General features: G+C 27.0%; 3 protein-coding genes across 4 annotated transcripts in view; 1 reads left to right on the top strand and 2 right to left on the bottom strand.

Annotated features, from left to right (window-relative positions):
• Nucleotides 1–2,654: 2,654 nt before the first annotated feature.
• On the top strand, nt 2,655–6,209 carry LOC135951690 (uncharacterized). The gene is made up of 3 exons (XM_065501376.1): nt 2,655–2,947; nt 3,025–3,217; nt 5,888–6,209. Exons 1-3 carry the CDS (start codon nt 2,714–2,716, stop codon nt 6,205–6,207), a joined length of 747 nt encoding a protein of 248 aa, XP_065357448.1. The 5' UTR covers nt 2,655–2,713; the 3' UTR covers nt 6,208–6,209.
• A 17-nt stretch (nt 6,210–6,226) lies between these two features.
• Nucleotides 6,227–9,567, bottom strand: spi (spitz). Its single transcript, XM_065501375.1, has one exon. The coding sequence runs from the start codon at nt 9,113–9,115 to the stop codon at nt 8,381–8,383; it is 735 nt and encodes a 244-aa protein (XP_065357447.1). The 5' UTR covers nt 9,116–9,567; the 3' UTR covers nt 6,227–8,380.
• A 9,132-nt stretch (nt 9,568–18,699) lies between these two features.
• LOC135951688 (DNA-binding protein RFXANK-like) overlaps nt 18,700–19,701 on the bottom strand; it is a 50,310-nt gene continuing 49,308 nt past the window's right edge. For both annotated transcript variants that reach the window (XM_065501373.1, XM_065501374.1), the window contains one exon: nt 18,700–19,378. The gene's annotated coding sequence lies outside the window, so the exon portion shown is untranslated. The remainder of the gene's footprint in view (nt 19,379–19,701) is intronic.

Raw genomic sequence — 19,701 nt, 5'->3', positions numbered from 1 at the left:
CATTTTTTTATTTCTTAAATTTCATTTATTTTGTATATAACTTATTTCGCATTTTATTTAAGAACTTTTTTATCCATTAACTTTCAAAGTATCATAATGATTGAAGATATTCACGCTGTTCTTAGATTCCGTTTGATTTTGAGAAAAACAAATATTTATATCGTACTTTTTTTATGGAATGGACTTGGATTTCCTATTAAAGTTCTTTTATTTTGTATTTAACTTATTTGTCATTTTAATTAATAACTTTTTTATCCATTAAGTTCATAATAATAGAAGATATTCAGGCCATTTGGAATGGTTACTCCGATGAATTTTGTTTAAGCTTCTATAGATTTGAAAAAAACAAATATCAATTCGAATTCGGAAAATTAAAGTGGTTCGTTTTGACCTAGAAAGGCCGTAGTTTTTATTTAAATTCTGCGTAATTTATTAATTCCAAAAATATTTAATAATTCCGTATTTCTGCTATTAATTTGACAACAGTTTTTACAGTTTTATTTTTAATTTTTTGTTAAAATTTTTTTTTAATTGTTTTTTAAAATTTTTTTTTTTAATTTAAAATTTTTTTAAATTTGGATTAAAAAATATTTTTTCCGATTTTGACCCATTGTAGGTCCAACTTACTATGGTCTTATATACGTCGTTGCAAAGGTCTTTGAAATATCTATTATTAGATATCCATATTGTCTATATTAATGACTTAGTAATTCAGAATTATTGAAGATTTGGATCCCGAAGATATCTGGGGTCTTCAGAAAATTTATTTCAACAAACAGACGGACAGACAGACGTACATGGCTTAATCGACTCCGCTATCTATAAGGATCCAGAATATATATACTTTATAGGGTCGGAAATGAAAAATGTAGAAATTACAAACGGAATGACACACTTATATGTATATACCCTTCTCACGAAGGTGATGGGTATAACAAAAGCGAAGTTTTTTGGTACAGAAATTGATTAAAAATTTTAGAAAAACAAATAGTTACAATGAAATATCAATTCCACTTTGAAAACTAAAAGTGGTTTCATTCCCAAAGAAATTTTCGTTTTACTTTTTCATAAGAAACGAAATAAGGAATTAATTCCACTTTCGATCGGATTGGAATTCTGTGACAGGCCTGATAATTTTGTTTTACTTTTTCGAAAGGGAAATACTGAGACAGGCGGTAGGTATGCTTTTATTATTTTACCATTCTTATCTTTTCTCTCAGTGTCTTCGATTTCATTGTATCTATTTAACATTTACTTTGTCTCCAACTTCATTATTAAGTTCGATAATATGCATGTCTCAATACTAAACGATAGATAAAAATTTAATCAAAGACAGCATGAGATGAGTCCCCCCATAAATGCAGAGATTTTAAAGAATCGATTTAAAACACAACTCTATATAATAACAAACATTTTGTATAATAATTAGAGTTTTTCTTTTCCTGCACTTTTTCAATTCCCGGAAAATCGGGATTATTTTTAAAATTTCCCGGGATCTCAGAAATTCCAGCCTAGAACAAATTATTAAATTTTAAAAATGTAGACTACGTTAAAAATCTAAAAAAAGTCTTTGGTTTTAAAATGTAATTGGATACAAATAAAAAAATACAACAAAAATTTAATATAAAGAGATAAACCTGTCACAGAATTTTGAGACAGCCCTGAACATTTACGAGTTTTTGGAATAATTTGAATAATGAACTTCATATTAGTCTATTTGGGTTAAATCTTTTTTGTTGTATGAATCTTCTGCTTTTGTTTTGGAGCATTAAGCTTCTTTAGAGAAAGTCAAGTTCAAAAAACATCACATAAAACTAAAGAAAATAATTCCGGGGAATTCTCGCACAATTTCCCGGAATTTCGGGACTTGTCCCGGGAATTCCCATGAAAAACTCTAATAATAATATTTATTCATATACAGCCCAATTATGAATAAAAATTCCACGTTAGTTATTCCCCTTTTCTCATTTTTCCTATTAAAATTCAATGGGAAAAAACTCCCGGGGAACAAAATCCCGCGGAATTGTTTATTGATAACTGGACTGATAATTTTAAATGTTTTTATTATTGTTTCCAGAAGATTTTAACACAGGGAAGACATTTGAAAGCTTATAAATTAAGGTACACTTTCGAAAATCACTTTAACGAGCCTAAATCGCTTAATAATTTTGATATCCACATACAATTCAACATAAATAACTTCCCTATATAAAGGAATTAAGCGTCTAAATTTATGTAATTACGATTGCTCTATGATTAGTCATAGCTCCCATATTAGGATCAGTTCCGAAAATCACTTACGAATAAAAGAATATCGAAATTTTAAACGAAAACAGTTTTTGCATATGTACTCAGTATAGAGTATTATATTGTCGGGATTGAATTGAATTCATACTTGTTTTTATTAAAATATCTCTACTTCCAAAAGTTAGATTTCAATATGTTGGCCTCTTAAAATTAAAAATATCTTTGATCATTCTTTTTATTAAAATATCGCCACTTAAACAGGCCACTCCTTTAAAACTCTGCCTCCTTAGATGGGTGTATGTATATTTACTTCAGTAAGTTATTTAAAACATCTCAAAAAATTCTAATAACTGATCGATAAGAAGCAAAAGAATAAAAATATCTGAGAACCACGAAACGTATGATTAGTTGAGCAACTATTTTTCAAGTGTAATGTGTTACAGTTATTCGAAACCCGGAAATAACGATGCGACAAACTGGTAAAATCATCATAAATAAGGTGGAAAAATCACCAAAAGTGAAAAATTCAAAAACGAATTTAATAAATCACAATACACCAACGAATTGCCAAATAATTGAGTTTATATTGGTCACCATCAATCGTTTGCTAATCGGTTTTGTAACGATCTATATGTGTTGGATGTGTTTGCGTTTGAAATACGAAGATATACCCTTTCATGCGGTGCTGTGTACTCTGGGGGTATGTAAAAGAGTTCGTGCGGGAGAGTGAATTTCTATTTAATTTACATAATTTTCTAATTTGTTGTGTGTCTATAGTTTGTTTGCCTAATGTCTGAGGGCTTATTGGCTCATTATCGTGGTAATGCCTGGACTTTGTTATGTTTTCGCACCGAGAAAACACGTTCTCATTGGCTTTTACAGTTAATTGGTTCCATAATTGGTATATTTGGTATTGGCGTTAAGATTTGCATAGAGGAAGTACATTTTCATACGGTACATGGTTTGGTGGGTAAGTACAAGTAAAAAAAGATTTTAATTAAAACTAAAACGGAACAAATTCAGCGTTTTCTCGAATTAAATTTAATTATCAAAAATAGTTCACTACACCATTTCCAATTGTACTTCAGAAGTTCATAATTGTATTTCAGAAAATTCCAATTTAATTTCAGAAATTTCCAATTATATTTCAGAATTTTCTAATTGAATTTCAGAATATTCCAATTATATTTCAGAATTTTCCATTTATATTTCAGAAATTTCTAATTGTATTTCAGAAACTTCCATTTGTATTTCAGAATTTTCCAATAATATTTCAGAAATTTCTAATTGAATTTCAGAATATTCCATTTATATTTCAGAAATTTCTAATTGTATTTCAGAAATTTCCATTTGTATTTCAGAATTTTCCAATTGTATTTCAGAAATTTCCATTTGTATTTCAGACTTGTTTATTTATACTAAAAATGTTTCCAATTTCATCTCAGAATTTTCCAATTGTATTTCAGAAATTTCCATTTGTATTTTAGAAAATTCTAATAGCAATAGAAATGGCAATTTCTGAAATACATATGTATAGAAATTTCTGAAATACAATTAGAAAATTTTTAAGTATAAATAAAAAAGTCTGAAATATAATTGCAAAATTCTGAAATACAATTAAAAATTTCTAAAATATAATCAGAAACTTCTAAAATATAATCAGAAATTTCTGAAATTGAATTGGAAAATTCCGAAATACAATTAGAAACTTCTGAAATACAATTAGAAATGGTGTAGTTCTGAATAAACAGTGAGTGACAATACAATGGAATCGTGGGTCTTTATAGTCATAGTTTAGCTTCAATAGTGGGCCATTATATAGTCATAGTTTACCTTCAATAGTGGGCCATTATATAGTCATAGTTTAGCTTCAATCGTGCGTCTTTAATCATGGGCCTTTTAGTCATAGTTTAGCTTCAATCGTGGCTCTTTATATGCAGCCCTATTATGAATAGAAATTCCAAGGGAGTTTTTCCCTTTTCTCATTTTTCCTATTCAAATTCAATGGGAAAAAACTCCCGGGGAACAAACACCCACGGAATTTTTTATTTCGTTGTGCATCGAATTTTTCAACGAACACAATTTTGCTTTCGACACTGCAAATAAAATTAAAAAAAATTGTTGAAAAAGTATGTAAGTACATATTTGTAATTTTATTTGTTTTTGGTGGACCAAATGCCACTAACTTTAATATTTTTGTTTATTTTATGCAGGTCTAAGGTTGTAAGCAACGAATGTACGCCACAATACCAAATGACAATTCGTTCGATCAGCTATTTCGACTACAATCGAATTTAGTTCATAATAGGCACCATAGTCATAGTTTAGCTTCAATCGTGGCTCTTTACATAGTCATAGTTTAGCTTCAATCGCGGCTCTTTATATAGTCATAGTTCAGCTTCAATCGTGGCTCTTTATAGTCATAGTTTAGCTTCAATCGTGGCTCTTTATATAGTCATAGTTTAGCTTCAATCATGGCTCTTTATATAGTCATAGTTTAGCTTCAATCGTGGCTCTTTATATAGTCATAGTTTAGCTTCAATCGTGGCTCTTTATACAGTCATAGTTTAGCTTCAATCGTGGCTATTTATATAGTCATAGTTTAGCTTCAATCGTGGCTCTTTATATAGTCATAGTTTAGCTTCAATCGTGGCTCTTTATATAGTCATAGGTTAGCTTCAATCGTGGCTCTTTATATAGTCATAGTTTAGCTTCAATCGTGGCTCTTTATATAGTCATAGTTTAGCTTCAATCGTGGCTCTTTACATAGTCATAGTTTAGCTTCAATCGTGGCTCTTTATATAGTCATAGTTTAGCTTCAATCGTGGCTCTTTACATAGTCATAGTTTAGCTTCAATCGTGGCTCTTTATATAGTCATAGTTTAGCTTCAATCGTGGCTCTTTACATAGTCATAGTTTAGCTTCAATCGTGGCTCTTTATATAGTCATAGTTTAGCTTCAATCGTGGCTCTTTACATAGTCATAGTTTAGCTTCAATCGTGGCTCTTTATATAGTCATAGTTTAGCTTCAATCGTGGCTCTTTACATAGTCATAGTTTAGCTTCAATCGTGGCTCTTTATATAGTCATAGTTTAGCTTCAATCGTGGCTCTCACGAAGGTGAAGGGTATAAAAACCGGTTATCGGATACCAAACATCCGGTTTGTCGAATAATTCGATAGTGCATAGAAAAGAACCGGTAAACGGGTTTCCAATATCGGTTTTTGAATACCCTAATTTTAGCCTGTTTATTGAATATTTGGATCTGATTCCATTCTCAACCACTGTGTATGAACTTGGTCAAATTGTTTAATTCAGTTTGAGGAATATCCCATATTATAGCAACGCCCTAAAGTATGTAACAGAAGTTTTAGTTAAATAAAAACAAATAGATTAATAAGTGGTATTGATTTAAAAAAAATCAATAAAAAATTTCTGAACCATATTCAGCCCAATTATGAATAAAAATTCCCCGGGAAATTTCTCCCATTTCTCATTTTTCCTATTCAAGTTCAATGGGAAAAAACTCCCGGGGAACAAACTCCCGCGGAATTTTTTATTCATAATTGGGCTGATTATGTTCAAAAAGCCAAATTTTTACATTAAACATTTTTTTTTACAAATTTCCAACATTTTTACAGGCCTTGCCACTGCTGTTCTCCTATTGCTGAGCCTTCTAAGTGGCCTGAGTGCCCTGTACGCCAATGAAATGAAACATTGTATGCAACCTTTATTCAACAAAGCCTTTCACAATATCTGGGGCTTATTAACCTTTACACTAGCCATGATCAGCATGTATACAGCCTATGAAACGGATATATTTTTTCAACATTCTTTAGATGCGGCCAACTACATGGATTTCAAGTGGCTAATACAATCATGTATTGTCCTAATATGGCTGTTGACCAGCTATGGTCCTTTATGGTGTTTAATTTATACAAAATTATGTAGGTCTTGTTAAAAATAAAACTGCAAATGTGTATATTTTAGTTGAATTTTTGTTAACATAATAATTTTTATTTAAATCTTTTGTTTTAATTTTATTTTAGCAAAGTGCAATAATTTTGTTGGTTTTTCGTTTTCAATAATATATAAATAATACTTTTGTGTGTAGTGTGAAAATATATAAAAAAAAATGTTGTATAATTAATATAAATTAATAAAACTTACTAGCTAAAACAAAAAACAGGACGTAAAAACTTAATTTAGTTAGATTCGAGTCTGTAGCATGCCTAGGTAAAACATTGTTAGTGGTTTTCTTTTAATATAATAAAAAAAATATATTTAAGTTTGATGTTGGTTATTTACACCAAAACAAAATGGGGTTTGTTGTGTGTTTTAAGTTTAAAGCACTTTAAAGGCAATATTTTGTTAATTTTTAGCAAGATTTAAGTATATATTATTTTATAATCGTTATCTTTTCTGGAATTTGATTTCTTTTTGTTACATCTAAACATATCACATTGAGTTAGTTTGTAAGGCTGCTAATTATGTTGGTTTTATTTGGTATTTGCTAGTCTTTAGAAGTTTGTAGAAGAATTTGATTTGGTATTTAAATCTAAATAACAAACATTTAATGACAGATGTGATGCAAAATCGATATCAACATCAAAATGATTTAAAATCATTTGCAAATGTGATTTGTTTATTAAGGATCTTACATTTTAAATACAGAAAATTGGCAGGAATTCTGTTTTATAATGCAAATTATTTGTATTTCTAAACATTTTGTGTGTTCTTGCGATTTTGTATGAACTGTAAGGATTTCTTTTTTGATTATAGTAAAGGTTGGGCTAATTTGAGGTTATAAAGTAAATTGGTTGACACAAAGATAAAATTTCCAGCATTTGGCTGTCATCCTTTGACACTTATTTAGTACAAAATAAGGAAATTTTAACCATGGCACGCTTTGGACGCAAGGAACGTTTGTGAATTGGCTGTTTGAAAAACTGAAAGAAAATGCATTTTTCCACAAAATCATCTTTATCGGATGAGACTAATTTTCAATTATGTGGTATGTAAACAAACTAATGCTTACGACATCAGTGATCTTTGGTTTGAGCAAGACAGTCCAACACGTGGCCAAATAATTCCAGGTCGCGCAATTTCTAGAAATATCAAGGTCAATTGACCGTCTCGTTCTTGTAATTAAATGCCGCTGGACTATTTTTTCTGTGCCATTTGAAAGACCGGCTTTACGTGAACATAACACAAACAACTGACGATCTGAAATATGAAAATCGTAGCTGAAAGTCGACCGACTTGCTTAAGTTGGACATTTACCCATTTATTACCATATTACTACTTAAAAAATAGTTTGTTTTTAAGCCAATTTACTTCATAACCTTACATTTGCATAACCTGTTAAAATTTCTATCAAATTACTTGCCTTCTGGCAAAAATGTTGCCATTAAAAAGTGTGTTCCATTATAAATTTCCATATTACTACATAAAAAATTTTTCGTTTTTAAGTCAATTTACTTTATAACCTTACATTTGAATAACCTGTTAAAATTCCTAACAAATCACTTGCCTTCGCAAAAATTTTGCCCGTTTTCCATTAAAAACGTTTTCTGTTCTTTTCTGATAAGAATGCAGTAGCAATTTTGCACTGCATAGGGGCAAAATATGTAACATGTATTGCCATCTTGAAATTAGTTTGAAGATGTAACATTTTGATAGAGTTAGGGCAACATTTTTTGCCGCTATACAGAATATCTGGGCAACTTTTTTTTACTAAAAAACAATATGTTTTCTTCCTAAAATCCTTTCTGTTATCTCTACTTATTAGAGCTTTAATTTGAAATGCTTGTATTATCAAATATTAGCTCATGTTCTGTAAATCAAGTGGATTCAAAAATGAAAGATTTTCCAAAACGAAAAATTTCTGCAAATCGCACCATTTTGAACATTGAAACAGGTTTTTTTTACTCGAAAGTAAAACACTAAAATGTGTGAATCCCTATTAAAAACGTTACAGAACAGTGTGGGAATATATAAAACCCATTAAAAGACTCCTACCAATTAAAGAAAAATTAGCAAAATACCATAAAAAAACCACAAAATTTATAAGCTGCCCGTTTTTTTTTTTGTTAAACCAATCTCAATAACACTTCTTCTCTCCTCTCTCCACTTTACAATTTATTAAAACGTTTTGTTGAAAATCCCATAGGAAATGCATCAATATGTTGCCTAATCCAAGAAACTTTGCCATCTTTATCGGCATTTAATAAGAATTTCATATCATTATTCGAGTCATCGGCCGAGCAACAGTGTTTATCCGTACAAAAGCGACAATTGTTATAGGTGCGTGATGATGAATAATTATATTCCTCATACATGATCTTTGAAGACTTCTGATCGTAGCGTAAATAGAGCGTTAAGCAAACGAATAGCAAGAAGAGTAAAATACAAGTAGCACCACTGGCAATGCTGGCCTTTTCGAGTATGGGTCTGGGACGTTTGGGTTCATAGGAACCATCGAGTTCTTTGTACTCGCAGCGTGGACCCATAAAACCATTGGCACACTCACAATTATACATAATGGAATCACCAATTTTGACGGTAAAACACGTGGCCTCATTCAAACAGTACCAGGCATCATAATTGGCCGGGCATTTAAAAGTGGGAAATGTTATGTTGGGTCGGGGTGTGGTAGTGGTGGTTGTGGTGGTGGTAGTAGTGCGTGCAGTGGTAGTCGAGGGTGCCCTAGTGGTGGTGGGGGCATTAATGGGCCGGGGCTTGGGTAAAGAACGACTAGAACAAGCCAATGTAGAGGGTGTTAAATTGAGAAACAATAAAAGGCAGCTTATAAATATAAAATGAAATTTTGGTTTCAAATACCATAAAAAGTCGGTAAAACGAAACATGTTTGCTGTTGTAAAACGATATTTAAAGTCTTTAAAATGGAATAATGTGTTTTAAAATAAATACTGTTAAAATATATAGTTTTAGTTTTAACTTGGTTTGTTTTGAGGTTATGAGTTCTTTAGTTATCTTAAGAATTAAACAATATTATTTGGTTTATTTCTTTTTTTAAAAGCAATTTGCTTTTAATAAATATTTAAATATTTTTTTTTGGTATATTTACTTGAGTGTTGACAAATAATTGGAATTATGTTAGGTTATGTTTTAACATACATAAAATAAATTAAACTAGAATTAAACTGAATAATATAAAAGAGAATGTTGTATCACAATGAAATTAAAAAATAAAATAACTTTTATATTTTAATATAAAAATATATAAATTAAACTTAAAATCTCTTTAAGTATACAAATAATAATAAAATTTCTTGGTCTAATGCTTAAAAATTGTTATCACTTTTCTTTTTCTTAAATAAAATTGAAACTGTTATTCTTTATAGTCTGTCTGTGTCAGCTTTTCTTGACAAATTTGAGTCGCTTGACGTCTGCTGGTTATAATAATGTCCTTGTAGCTGCAAATCCTTGGCCTGTGGGGGGAAGTAAAAGAAAATAAAAAAAAAACACAAAATTAATTCATATTACAACAATTCCCCCAGTCTTTGCTTTATGATGTTTACTGAAATGCAATGAAAAATGATTAATATTAATTGTGTTTGATATTGTGGTTTACAAAATAAATATGAATAAATATTTTTTTTTAGTATAAATATTGAGATTTCTATGGCAACTTAGATAACTCTACAACACCTACGTTTTTTCTTAGAACTGAAACAACGCATAATATTTTATTATCAGCTCTTCGTAATTTCTTTAGATCATTAGGTTAATAAATAATGCAATTTTCTAAGCAAGAGCTACTTATATTCATATTTGTAAAAAAAAAACAATATTCAGATTTTGGATTAATAAATTGGATTGGTAAATTTTCTCTATGGAATCATTTTAAAATAATATTAATATTAAAAACCTGATTGCTGAGTTGACAGCCCTTGGCCGATGAACTCGGGTCATTCCGGTGCGTAGAACCGGCTGTCGTGGGAATGAATTAATAAAATAATATTAATATTAAAAACCTAACTGTCGCAACAACAAAATATATGTTAGTCAATGTATTTAGTTGTTGTATCAGACATATGATTTGTGTTTAATTCTCTGATTTAAATTTTTTTTTTCGAAAAACAAAATTTTAAAAATCAAAAATATTCTGAATAACATTCACTTAAGTTTTGATTAAGGTTCTGATTTTGAAATGACAAATGTCTCACATGAAATATAGAAAAGAGAGGTACTGCTCCATCGTCAGCATCAGCTATTTTAATATTTCGCATTTTTTTTCTTGGCAAGTCACACTTCTTCCTAAATATCACTTGGATTTCACCTATATCTTATGGAAATCGTTCGATTTATTTTTGAACAAATTGCTTGTGGTTTCTGAACTGTTCGGATGCATTTCCGAAGATGCAAATTCTTCAAAAATCTGTCCAGATAATATATTGAGAGCATATGGGTTACAATCTAGTTCAGTTAAGAATGAGATCTCGAAAGAAAGCGTCCATTGGAAATCCCTTTAAAAATTTGAAAATTTAAGTTGAAATACGAACAAATATTCCTAATAATAAAGAATGTTTAACATTTGAAGAAACAGTTCTCTAAGATGTGTTAATATTAAGGTCAAACAATTGTTAATTTTCCTCTTTATTAATAGTGAAACCTTTTTAAGAATAAAGTATTAAAAAAATGTATACAAACAATCACAAACTGTACGCCGCTTTTGTCGCTTTTAGGTTTAAATTTATACAGCCCAATTATGAAAGAAATTCTCCGGGAGTTTTTTCCCTTTTCTTCTTCTTAACATTGAATTTGAATAGGAAAAATGGGAAAAGGGAAAAAGGAAAAATAATTGAGCTGATATCATTCCCAACTTATAATAAAGGCTTGTAGGATACTCTCTTGTAATTGAAAATTACATTTCGAGGTTTCCGCCTACAAACTTCAATAGGGAACTTAATCAAATTCTCTTTACACAGCTATCCCTTATTTAACAATTATTTAAAACAATTTTTAGCTTGCGTAGTTAAATAAAAAGAAATATATTCATAAACACATCTTCCCACTAGTTTAGTTACATTTTCCAAGCTTTATACACAATTGATGTTATAAAAAAAACATAATATTTATATCGTTTAGTAAGCTAATAACTTCTTAACTTAAATACACCAATACGTTAAACACTTCAGACAGGTTTCACTCTGGCATTTTGCGTGTGTAACAATTAATAAGCGTTATTGCTTTTAACATTTTTGCTCCAACTCGTAACACTTTACTTTAGGCACATTAACACACTTTATTTTTATGTCCTTCCTTCCTGTCTGTCTGGGTCTTCAATAAACACTCAGTCATAGAGACACACAAAGATCAAAGAGAAATAAGAACAAACAAACACTTTAAAGTTAGAGAGTTTTTGTTACAAAGTCTTTCCTTTTTTAGTTTTCATTTAAAACACTTTTTTTTTATTTAGCTGCAAATTGTTATTTTGTTTCGTTTTATTAAAATGTTGTATTCCGTTGATTATCCTAGCTCATCAAAGCTGGCTGTGATATGCGTTGATAATCCATATCACAACCACTTGATGAGGCTTAGATAAGCAACATTTTCATAAAATGAAAATAGTTAGCTTTCATAAATTGTTAATGTTAGTTTAAATAAATATAACACTTAAATGAATTTAGGTTTTTTTTTTAATTTTTTCACATTTATGCTGATTTATTTGACATCAAATCTAAGCTCATCAAAGCTGGCTGTGATATGCAATTTTTTAAGTTGTAAAAGAACTTGAAAAAGTTAATTTAAGCATTTCACAACCACTTTGTGAGGCTAAGACAAGTGTATTTGTTAATTTAAAGTTTTTTTTTTAAATATTTCTTTGCTATTATTAGCCACTATTTGTTTTTTATTTAACTGTATCTATTTCGTTTTATTTTCTTTTTTGTAAAAATTTTTATTTTAATTAATTATAAGAAATGTGACGCTCCTCAAAGCTGGCTGTGATATGAATATTAAAATTAAATTTAAAAGAGAAAACATTTCGCAGCCACTTTGAAGAATGACACAATTCTTTTGAGGAGCCACCAATAGAATATTTTTGTTTTGTTTTTTTTTCTGTTAAACACTCAAACATAGACAAAAATGTATACACCAATTTCTACTGCATATTATCACAACAGAAAAACAGTTGGTTGGTTGGTCATCAAATTGCACAAGCACACACTAGCTAGGAATGTCAAATAAACGAAATTTGGAAAAAGAAATATTTCAGTATCTACCAAAACAAAAAAAATAGCACTAATTTAAAAAAAAAAAAAAATTGAATAACCTAGTAAATTCTCTTAATTCTCCTAATTCAATAATTCTAAATATTTATGCTTAATATTTATTAAGCATAATAAAATAAATATTTGTATATTGCTTTATTAATCGTTTGTATTCAGAAATCTAGGTCTTGCTGAAATCTAAAATATCAAAAAATTTGATTTAAAAGCAATTTCCGCACAATAAATTATTCAAAATTGTTGAAGCTTAAGTCATCCTTTAATCGGGATTTGGAATATTGAGATAATGGGTCTTTATCATGTAATCATATTCAAATTTTTTAACAGACCTCATGATATCAAATGATGAGGCCGACAATAATATTAATTTTTCAATTTTTAAACTAAATGTCAGAATAATAAGGCATTTATTCATAAAGGTACCCTTTCAAAAAGTTACTTTTTCCAAAATGTACTTTTATCAAAAAGGTACTTTCAAAACTTTATTTGGAAAATGTACTTTCACAAATTTATTTGAAAAAGGTATTTTCAAAACTTTATATGAAAAAGGTACTTTCACAATTTTATTCGAAAAAGGTATTTTCAAAACTTTATTTGAAAAAGATACTTTCAAAACTTTAAGTGAAAATGGTACTTTCAAAACTTTATTTGAAAAAGTTATTTTCAAAACTTTATTTGAAAAAGGTAATTTCAAAACTAAACTTGAAAAAGGTAATTTTAAAACTAAATTTGAAAAATTTACTTTCAAAACTTTATTTGAAAAAGGTACTTTCAAAACTTTATTTGAAAAAGGTACTTTTAAAACTTTATTTGAAAAATGTACTTTCACAATTTTATTCAAAAAAGGTATTTTCAAAACTTTATTTGAAAAAGATACTTTCAAAACTTTAAGTGAAAATGGTACTTTCAAAACTTTATTTGAAAAAGTTATTTTCAAAACTTTATTTGAAAAAGGTAATTTCAAAACTAAATTTGAAAAATTTACTTTCAAAACTTTATTTGAAAAAGGTACTTTCAAAACTTTATTTGAAAAAGGTACTTTCAAAACTTTATTTGAAAAAGGTACGTTCAAAACTTTATTTCAAAAAGGTATTTTCAAAACTTTAAGTGAAAAAGGTATTTTCAAAACTTTAAGTGAAAAAGGTATTTTCAAAACTTTATTTGAAAAAGGTACTTTCAAAACTTTATTTAAAAAATTATTTTCAAAACTTTATTTGAAAAAGGTATTTTCAAAACTTTATTTGAAAAAGGAACATTCAAAACTTTATTTTAAAAAGTTACTTTCAAAACTTTATTTGAAAAATGTATTTTCAAAACTTTATTTGAAAAAGTTACTTTCAAAACTTGATTTGAAAAATGTACTTTCAACACTTTATTTAAAAAATAAAGTGTTTCAAAACATTATTGGAAAAGGGTTTTTTTCAAAATTTGGGACTTTATTTAAAAAAGTACTTTTAGGAAAAGCCACCGTTATCCTAAATTCATTTTATACTCATTTAAATAAAACAAAATCTGCTGAATATGACAATTTTTTAAAAATTAGGAATTTATTGCAAAAAAGGTACTTTTTTGGAATAATCCGACGTTATTTGTGAGTTCCCAGTTCAATTTTTTTTACTAAATTTTAATTTTTCCAAATAGAATTTTTCTCCAAGCTGAATAAACTTTACAAAAGTCATATCAAACTCATTTTAACCAAATAAATTATCTCAAATTACCACTGTGCACCTCAAAAAGAAAGAAATAAATCACCAAATAAAACTGAATTTTTTTGTTTGTTAATGAAATATTCCAATAAAAAAAATCTGCTGAATATTATTTATTTAATATTGGGTAGAGATAAGAGTTTCAAAATTTGTTTATTATACATACAATGTATCAATTGTATAGTTGTATTAATGAATGAAGAAATTTTATGTTGTTGAATAATAAAAAAAAATAAATAACAAAATATGTATGTGAAAAGAGCATTGATCTATAATTTTGATTAAAAAAGATGCAGGCGGCAATATAATATAATTAAAACAATAAAAATGGTCAATGTATTAAGCACAACAGGATGATGACATTTTTGAAAGAAATTAAAAGAAAAGAAAAAATAAAACAATTTACTAAACATCAGTTTAAAAGAACAAAAGAAAAACAAATTTAAGACAAAACTTGGGGGATTTAAGAAATAATCTTTCTAAAGTCAATGTCTAGACTAAAGTTTAAATGAAAACTGAGAAAAAAGGTCAAGAATTAAATACCTTTTTTGGGTGAAAATGTTGTTTATATTATAGTTTTGAATACGGAAGTATTATTGATTGTTAAAGCTCTATTATAGCACGTATTATTTTCTTTATATCACCATAAAACTGTTTTTTATGAATGAACTTTTTTCTTTAAGAAACACGTGCTTATCAAGAAAACTTAAACCAATAAATAAAATTTTGATAACTTTAAATAAATATACCAAAAAACAAACAGTTAAAAATATATTCATATGTATAGTACATGGGGAAGGCGCCACAAAACTCTTAAACCAACAAATGATAATAATTTCCCAAGTAAATCATCTGCATATATAACAAAAGAAAACCAATAATCATTGCATTTTACAGTAGATATGTACCAGAGTATACAAAGATAAGAAGCTGTCGCCAAAAAACAAATTAAAATCAATAATAAATATTGTTTAAGCGCCACCTCAACAAAAATAATCCAACAAAAAAGAATTTGCTTTTAAAAAATAATATATATTCTTTTTTGTGGACAAAATCTACAAAAACATATTAAGACGGCGTCACTCTTCCAAAAAAAAAAACTGATGATAATAAAACAGAAAACACGTCTTAAAATTTGTGTGCAAAAAGAGCAGCATTTTAATTTGAAATCAAGAGCAACAATATTAAAAAAAACGAATAAAGCAAAGTTCATGCAAAATGCCACTTCTTTTAATTTGTTTCTGCTGCTGCCTGCCTTGGCTAAAGATAGGAATATTTTCAAGTTGAATAACCAAATGATTAAACAAACAAAAATGTGATGATCATCACAAAAAAATAAAAAAATTATTAGTAGAATTTTGTGCATGTATTCCGAGTTAAATACAACTGTGACAAGAAAAATGCAACACTGTCGAAAAAAAGCATTTGAATTTGATTCTTTTTTTAAAGATAACGGAAAACAAACCCAAAATAAAACAAAATGTTCTATAATTAAAATATCTAAACTGGTTTCATTAACAATTCTTATAAAAAGAACTATAGAACAGAAATTGACCCACAAAAAAATTAATTTGGTTATTGGACATTCGTTGTACAGAGTATGTATTTGTATTAGAAAACCTCGGAACTAATTTAAGACATAAATTTGATGTCTTAAATTAAATTAATTTTTTTTGGAGAATTCTTAATTTCTTAATTAAATTTCGAATTTCTTTTTAATAAAGTTAAAAGTTTCAAACATATCACATTTTTTCTTTTAGTTTCACTGTATAAATTATGCAAACAAATCATTAAAAATAAAATGTAAATTTTTCACAAGATTCGAATTTTTTTATAAAAATGTTTAAAATCGAAACATGAATATACAATCATGCATGAAAAATTTTTTGATATTCGAAAATTCGAACTTTATTTTCAATATTATAAAAATATAAACTATTTTCTCGGTTATAAATAATAAAAAAATAATTGAAAATAAAAAATTTTATAAAAAGTTTCGAAATTAACAAAAAAAATATTCGAACTTAATTTCGAAATTATTTATTTTTATTTTTTCACTATAAATTTTAGCAACAAATCATTAGTTATATTTTTCAAATATAAAAGAAATCATTTATTTTTATGTGTTTCACACGTATTGATTTGAACAAGCTTGAAGTCGTTCAAATTTTTAAAATTTTAATGAAATGTCAATATTTACGCAAGCTAAATATTATATTTTAGTTTTGATTTAAAACAATTTTAGGGATATTCGAAAATTCCAAATTTATTTCGAAATTTTCGAACATTATAAAAATCGTTTTTTTTTTAATTTTTTCTAAAATTTAACTAAAATATAAATTATAACTAAAAGTTAACTACCAAATTTTATTAAAAAAATTGTATCTTAATGTCGAAATTTCTGATTTTAAACAATTTTAGGAATACACATTAAAAAATTCGAATTTTATTTCGAATATTTTTTGGTAATAGAAAATAAACCAATTCATTGAAAATATAAATTTTAACAAACAAAATATTTGAAATTAAAAAAAATCGAACTTAATTTCGAAATTTTTAAATATATCAGAAATTTTGTTTTAATTCTTTCAGTATTGATTTTAACAAATTTGAAGACATTCGAAATTGAAAAATTCATAAACTTTTGATGAAATGCGAGATTTTACTTTATGCACACAAAATTTTATATTCAAGTTTCAATATGAAACATTTTAAATGATTTTCGAAAATTCTAACTTATCGAGTATAAGAGAAATCGTTATTTTTAGTTTTAATTCGTATACTAAAAATCGAAAAAAAAAAAAGTCGAAATTCGTTAAGATTTAAATGACATTTTAGATATTCGAAATTCTTTGAATTCATTGAAAATATAGATTTTAACAAACAAAATATTTGAAATTAAAAAATTTTATTTTAAAAAAAATCGAACTTAATTTCGAAATTTTTAAATATATCAGAAATTTTGTTTTAATTCTTTCAGTATTGATTTTAACAAATTTGAAGACATTCGAAATTGAAAAATTCATAAACTTTTAATGAAATGAGAGATTTTACTTTTATGCAAAATAATTTTTATATTCAAGTTTCAATATGAAACATTTTAAATGATTTTCGAAAATTCTAAATTATCGAGTATAAGAGAAATCGTTATTTTTAGTTTTAATTCGTATACTAAAAATCGAAAAAAAAGAAGTTGAAATTCGTTAAGATTTAAATGACATTTTAGATATTCGAAATTCTTTGAATTCATTGAAAATATAAATTTTAACAAACAAAATATTTGAAATTAAAAAATTTTATTTAAAAAAAATCGAACTTAATTTCGAAATTTTTAAATATATCAGAAATATTGTTTTAATTCATTCAGTATAAATTTGATTTTGACAAATTTGAAGACATTCGAAATTGAAAAATTCATAAACTTTTAATGAAATGCGAGATTTTACTTTATGCACACAAAATTTTATATTCAAGTTTCAATATGAAACATTTTAAATGATTTTCGAAAATTCTAACTTTTCGAATATAACAGAAATCGTTATTTTTAGTTATAATTCGTATACTAAAAACCAAAAAAAAAAGTCGAAATTCGTTAAGATTTAAATGATATTTTACATATTCGAAATTCTTTGTGATTAGTAAATGCGGAATTATAGCATAATTAACAAGATTTTTATATGTACATTAAAATTTTCACGATTTTTGGAGATGTTCGAAATTTCAAATTTAATTTCGAAAATTTCAAACATAACAGAAATCGTTCTTTTCACAATTAATAAGAAAAATTAGATGTTAAAAAGATTTCAACGGGTTTTAAGATATTCGAAATTCTTTACGATTAATAAACATGTAAAATTTGAATTTCGAACATAATAAAAATCATTATTTTTAAGTTTTATTATTTTGAGATGTTCGAAAAGTTGTTTTGATTTGAATCACTTTGAAAAGTATACTAAAATCTTCTAAATTTGTATTTTTTTTATCATTATTTTTAGTCTATACCTCACAAATCACAGGAATAATAAGGAATTATATACAAAAATCTCTGTTGCCAAAGGGTTTTAACATAGTTCGATTCTTTTGAGAAGTTCAAAAAGTTGTCCTGATTTTGAACACTTCGAAAAGTGTTGTAAAATCTTCTAAATTTCTATTTTTGTGTTCAAAAATTTACCTTAGTTTTAAAATTTCTATAAGATTTTGAGAATTTCGAAAAGATGTTCAGATTTAAAAAGGATTTTGAATATTTTTGTTGGAATAGTTGTGTTTATAGTTATCATTGCCATTTTATGTTCTTAACATTTTTTTTCTTTTTGCCACTTTTATTAGTTTTTGTGCAAGACTTAAAAAAGTCTTCATAATCTCCATAAAGAATTTTGTTACAGCCAACAACAAAAAAGAAATATATAACAATCATAATAAAATTATAATAGTAATAATAATGTCTTTTATACTTTACCCAAGAATTATTAGAATTACATTATTTACATACCCTTGTTTTCTTTACATTACACACACACAAGATTTATTATAATTCCTTTTTTGTTAAAAAACTTATTTTTTTGCATAAAATAATCAGCCTTTTTTTTACCATACAAACACACATACAACATCCACATGCAGATATTGAGAAGTCATTCAATAAGCGATGTGGCTGATAATGATGACGATGATGATGATGATTATGATGTTTTCAAAACAACAACAATTCTTTTATCCCTTTTGTGGTTGGTTGTACTTAAACTTTTGTTAGGGAATAAAATGTCTATTACAGAACGAGTTGTTGTTGTTGCCCTTCCGCCGTTCCTTTATAGTAAAAACAAAGTCGTACGTATATACGTTGAAAAAAGGCTTACGAGAGGTTTCTTATTTTATTTATTCTCCGTTTTTTTTTGTTCAGTATTTTTCTTGGCGTTATTGTGGTTTTGCGTGTTTTGTTATTATGCTTCAAAACATTAGGTTTTTTTTTGCTGTTGTTATTTTACTTTACTTAGCCAAGTTAACGTCGTAGTAGTTGATGTTATTGTTGTTAAACGTATGTGCTGCTGCTTATACTTGTGTTGTTGGCCCGGTTCGTTGGTTGTTTGTTTAATTCTGTGATTGTTGTTTGGGTCGTCGCCTCACTTTTTCAGTCGGTCGTCGATCCACGCGAATGGTTGGAAAATGTGAAAAACTGCAAATAAAGAAGGGGAAAAACAACAAAACATTAAAAATAAATATGAAAACATTAAACTCAAAATTACTATAAAAACATGGGGCCACTAAGAAAATACAAAAAAAAAATATATATAAAAATATAAATAAAAACACAATTCATAAACAAAAAGAGAGGGAGAAGAAAAAATGTGAATGAGAATATTATTACATACAGAAGAAAAAAACCCATAAAAATGCAATTATGTTTTACAGTCAAAGGCCGGGGAAATAAAAACATTACTAGTTTAGTACTATGTTACTTAGCGTGAGTAGAAAAAAAGAAATTAATGATTTGTAGTA

Source organism: Calliphora vicina, chromosome 2 (assembly GCF_958450345.1).
Source record: "Calliphora vicina chromosome 2, idCalVici1.1, whole genome shotgun sequence".
Lineage (NCBI taxonomy): Eukaryota > Metazoa > Arthropoda > Insecta > Diptera > Calliphoridae > Calliphora > Calliphora vicina.
The sequence above is the reverse complement of the archived record's forward strand: the minus strand, read 5'-3'. Positions and strand labels throughout refer to the sequence as shown.

Coding starts and splice junctions, on each gene's coding strand:
- spi (XM_065501375.1), bottom strand. CDS start 9,115: ATGTTTCGTTTTACCGACTTTTTATGGTATTTGAAACCAAAATTTCAT.
- LOC135951690 (XM_065501376.1), top strand. CDS start 2,714: ATGCGACAAACTGGTAAAATCATCATAAATAAGGTGGAAAAATCACCA. Junction 2,948..3,024: donor CGGTGCTGTGTACTCTGGGG/GTATGTAAAAGA, acceptor GTGTGTCTATAG/TTTGTTTGCCTAATGTCTGA. Junction 3,218..5,887: donor TACGGTACATGGTTTGGTGG/GTAAGTACAAGT, acceptor ACATTTTTACAG/GCCTTGCCACTGCTGTTCTC.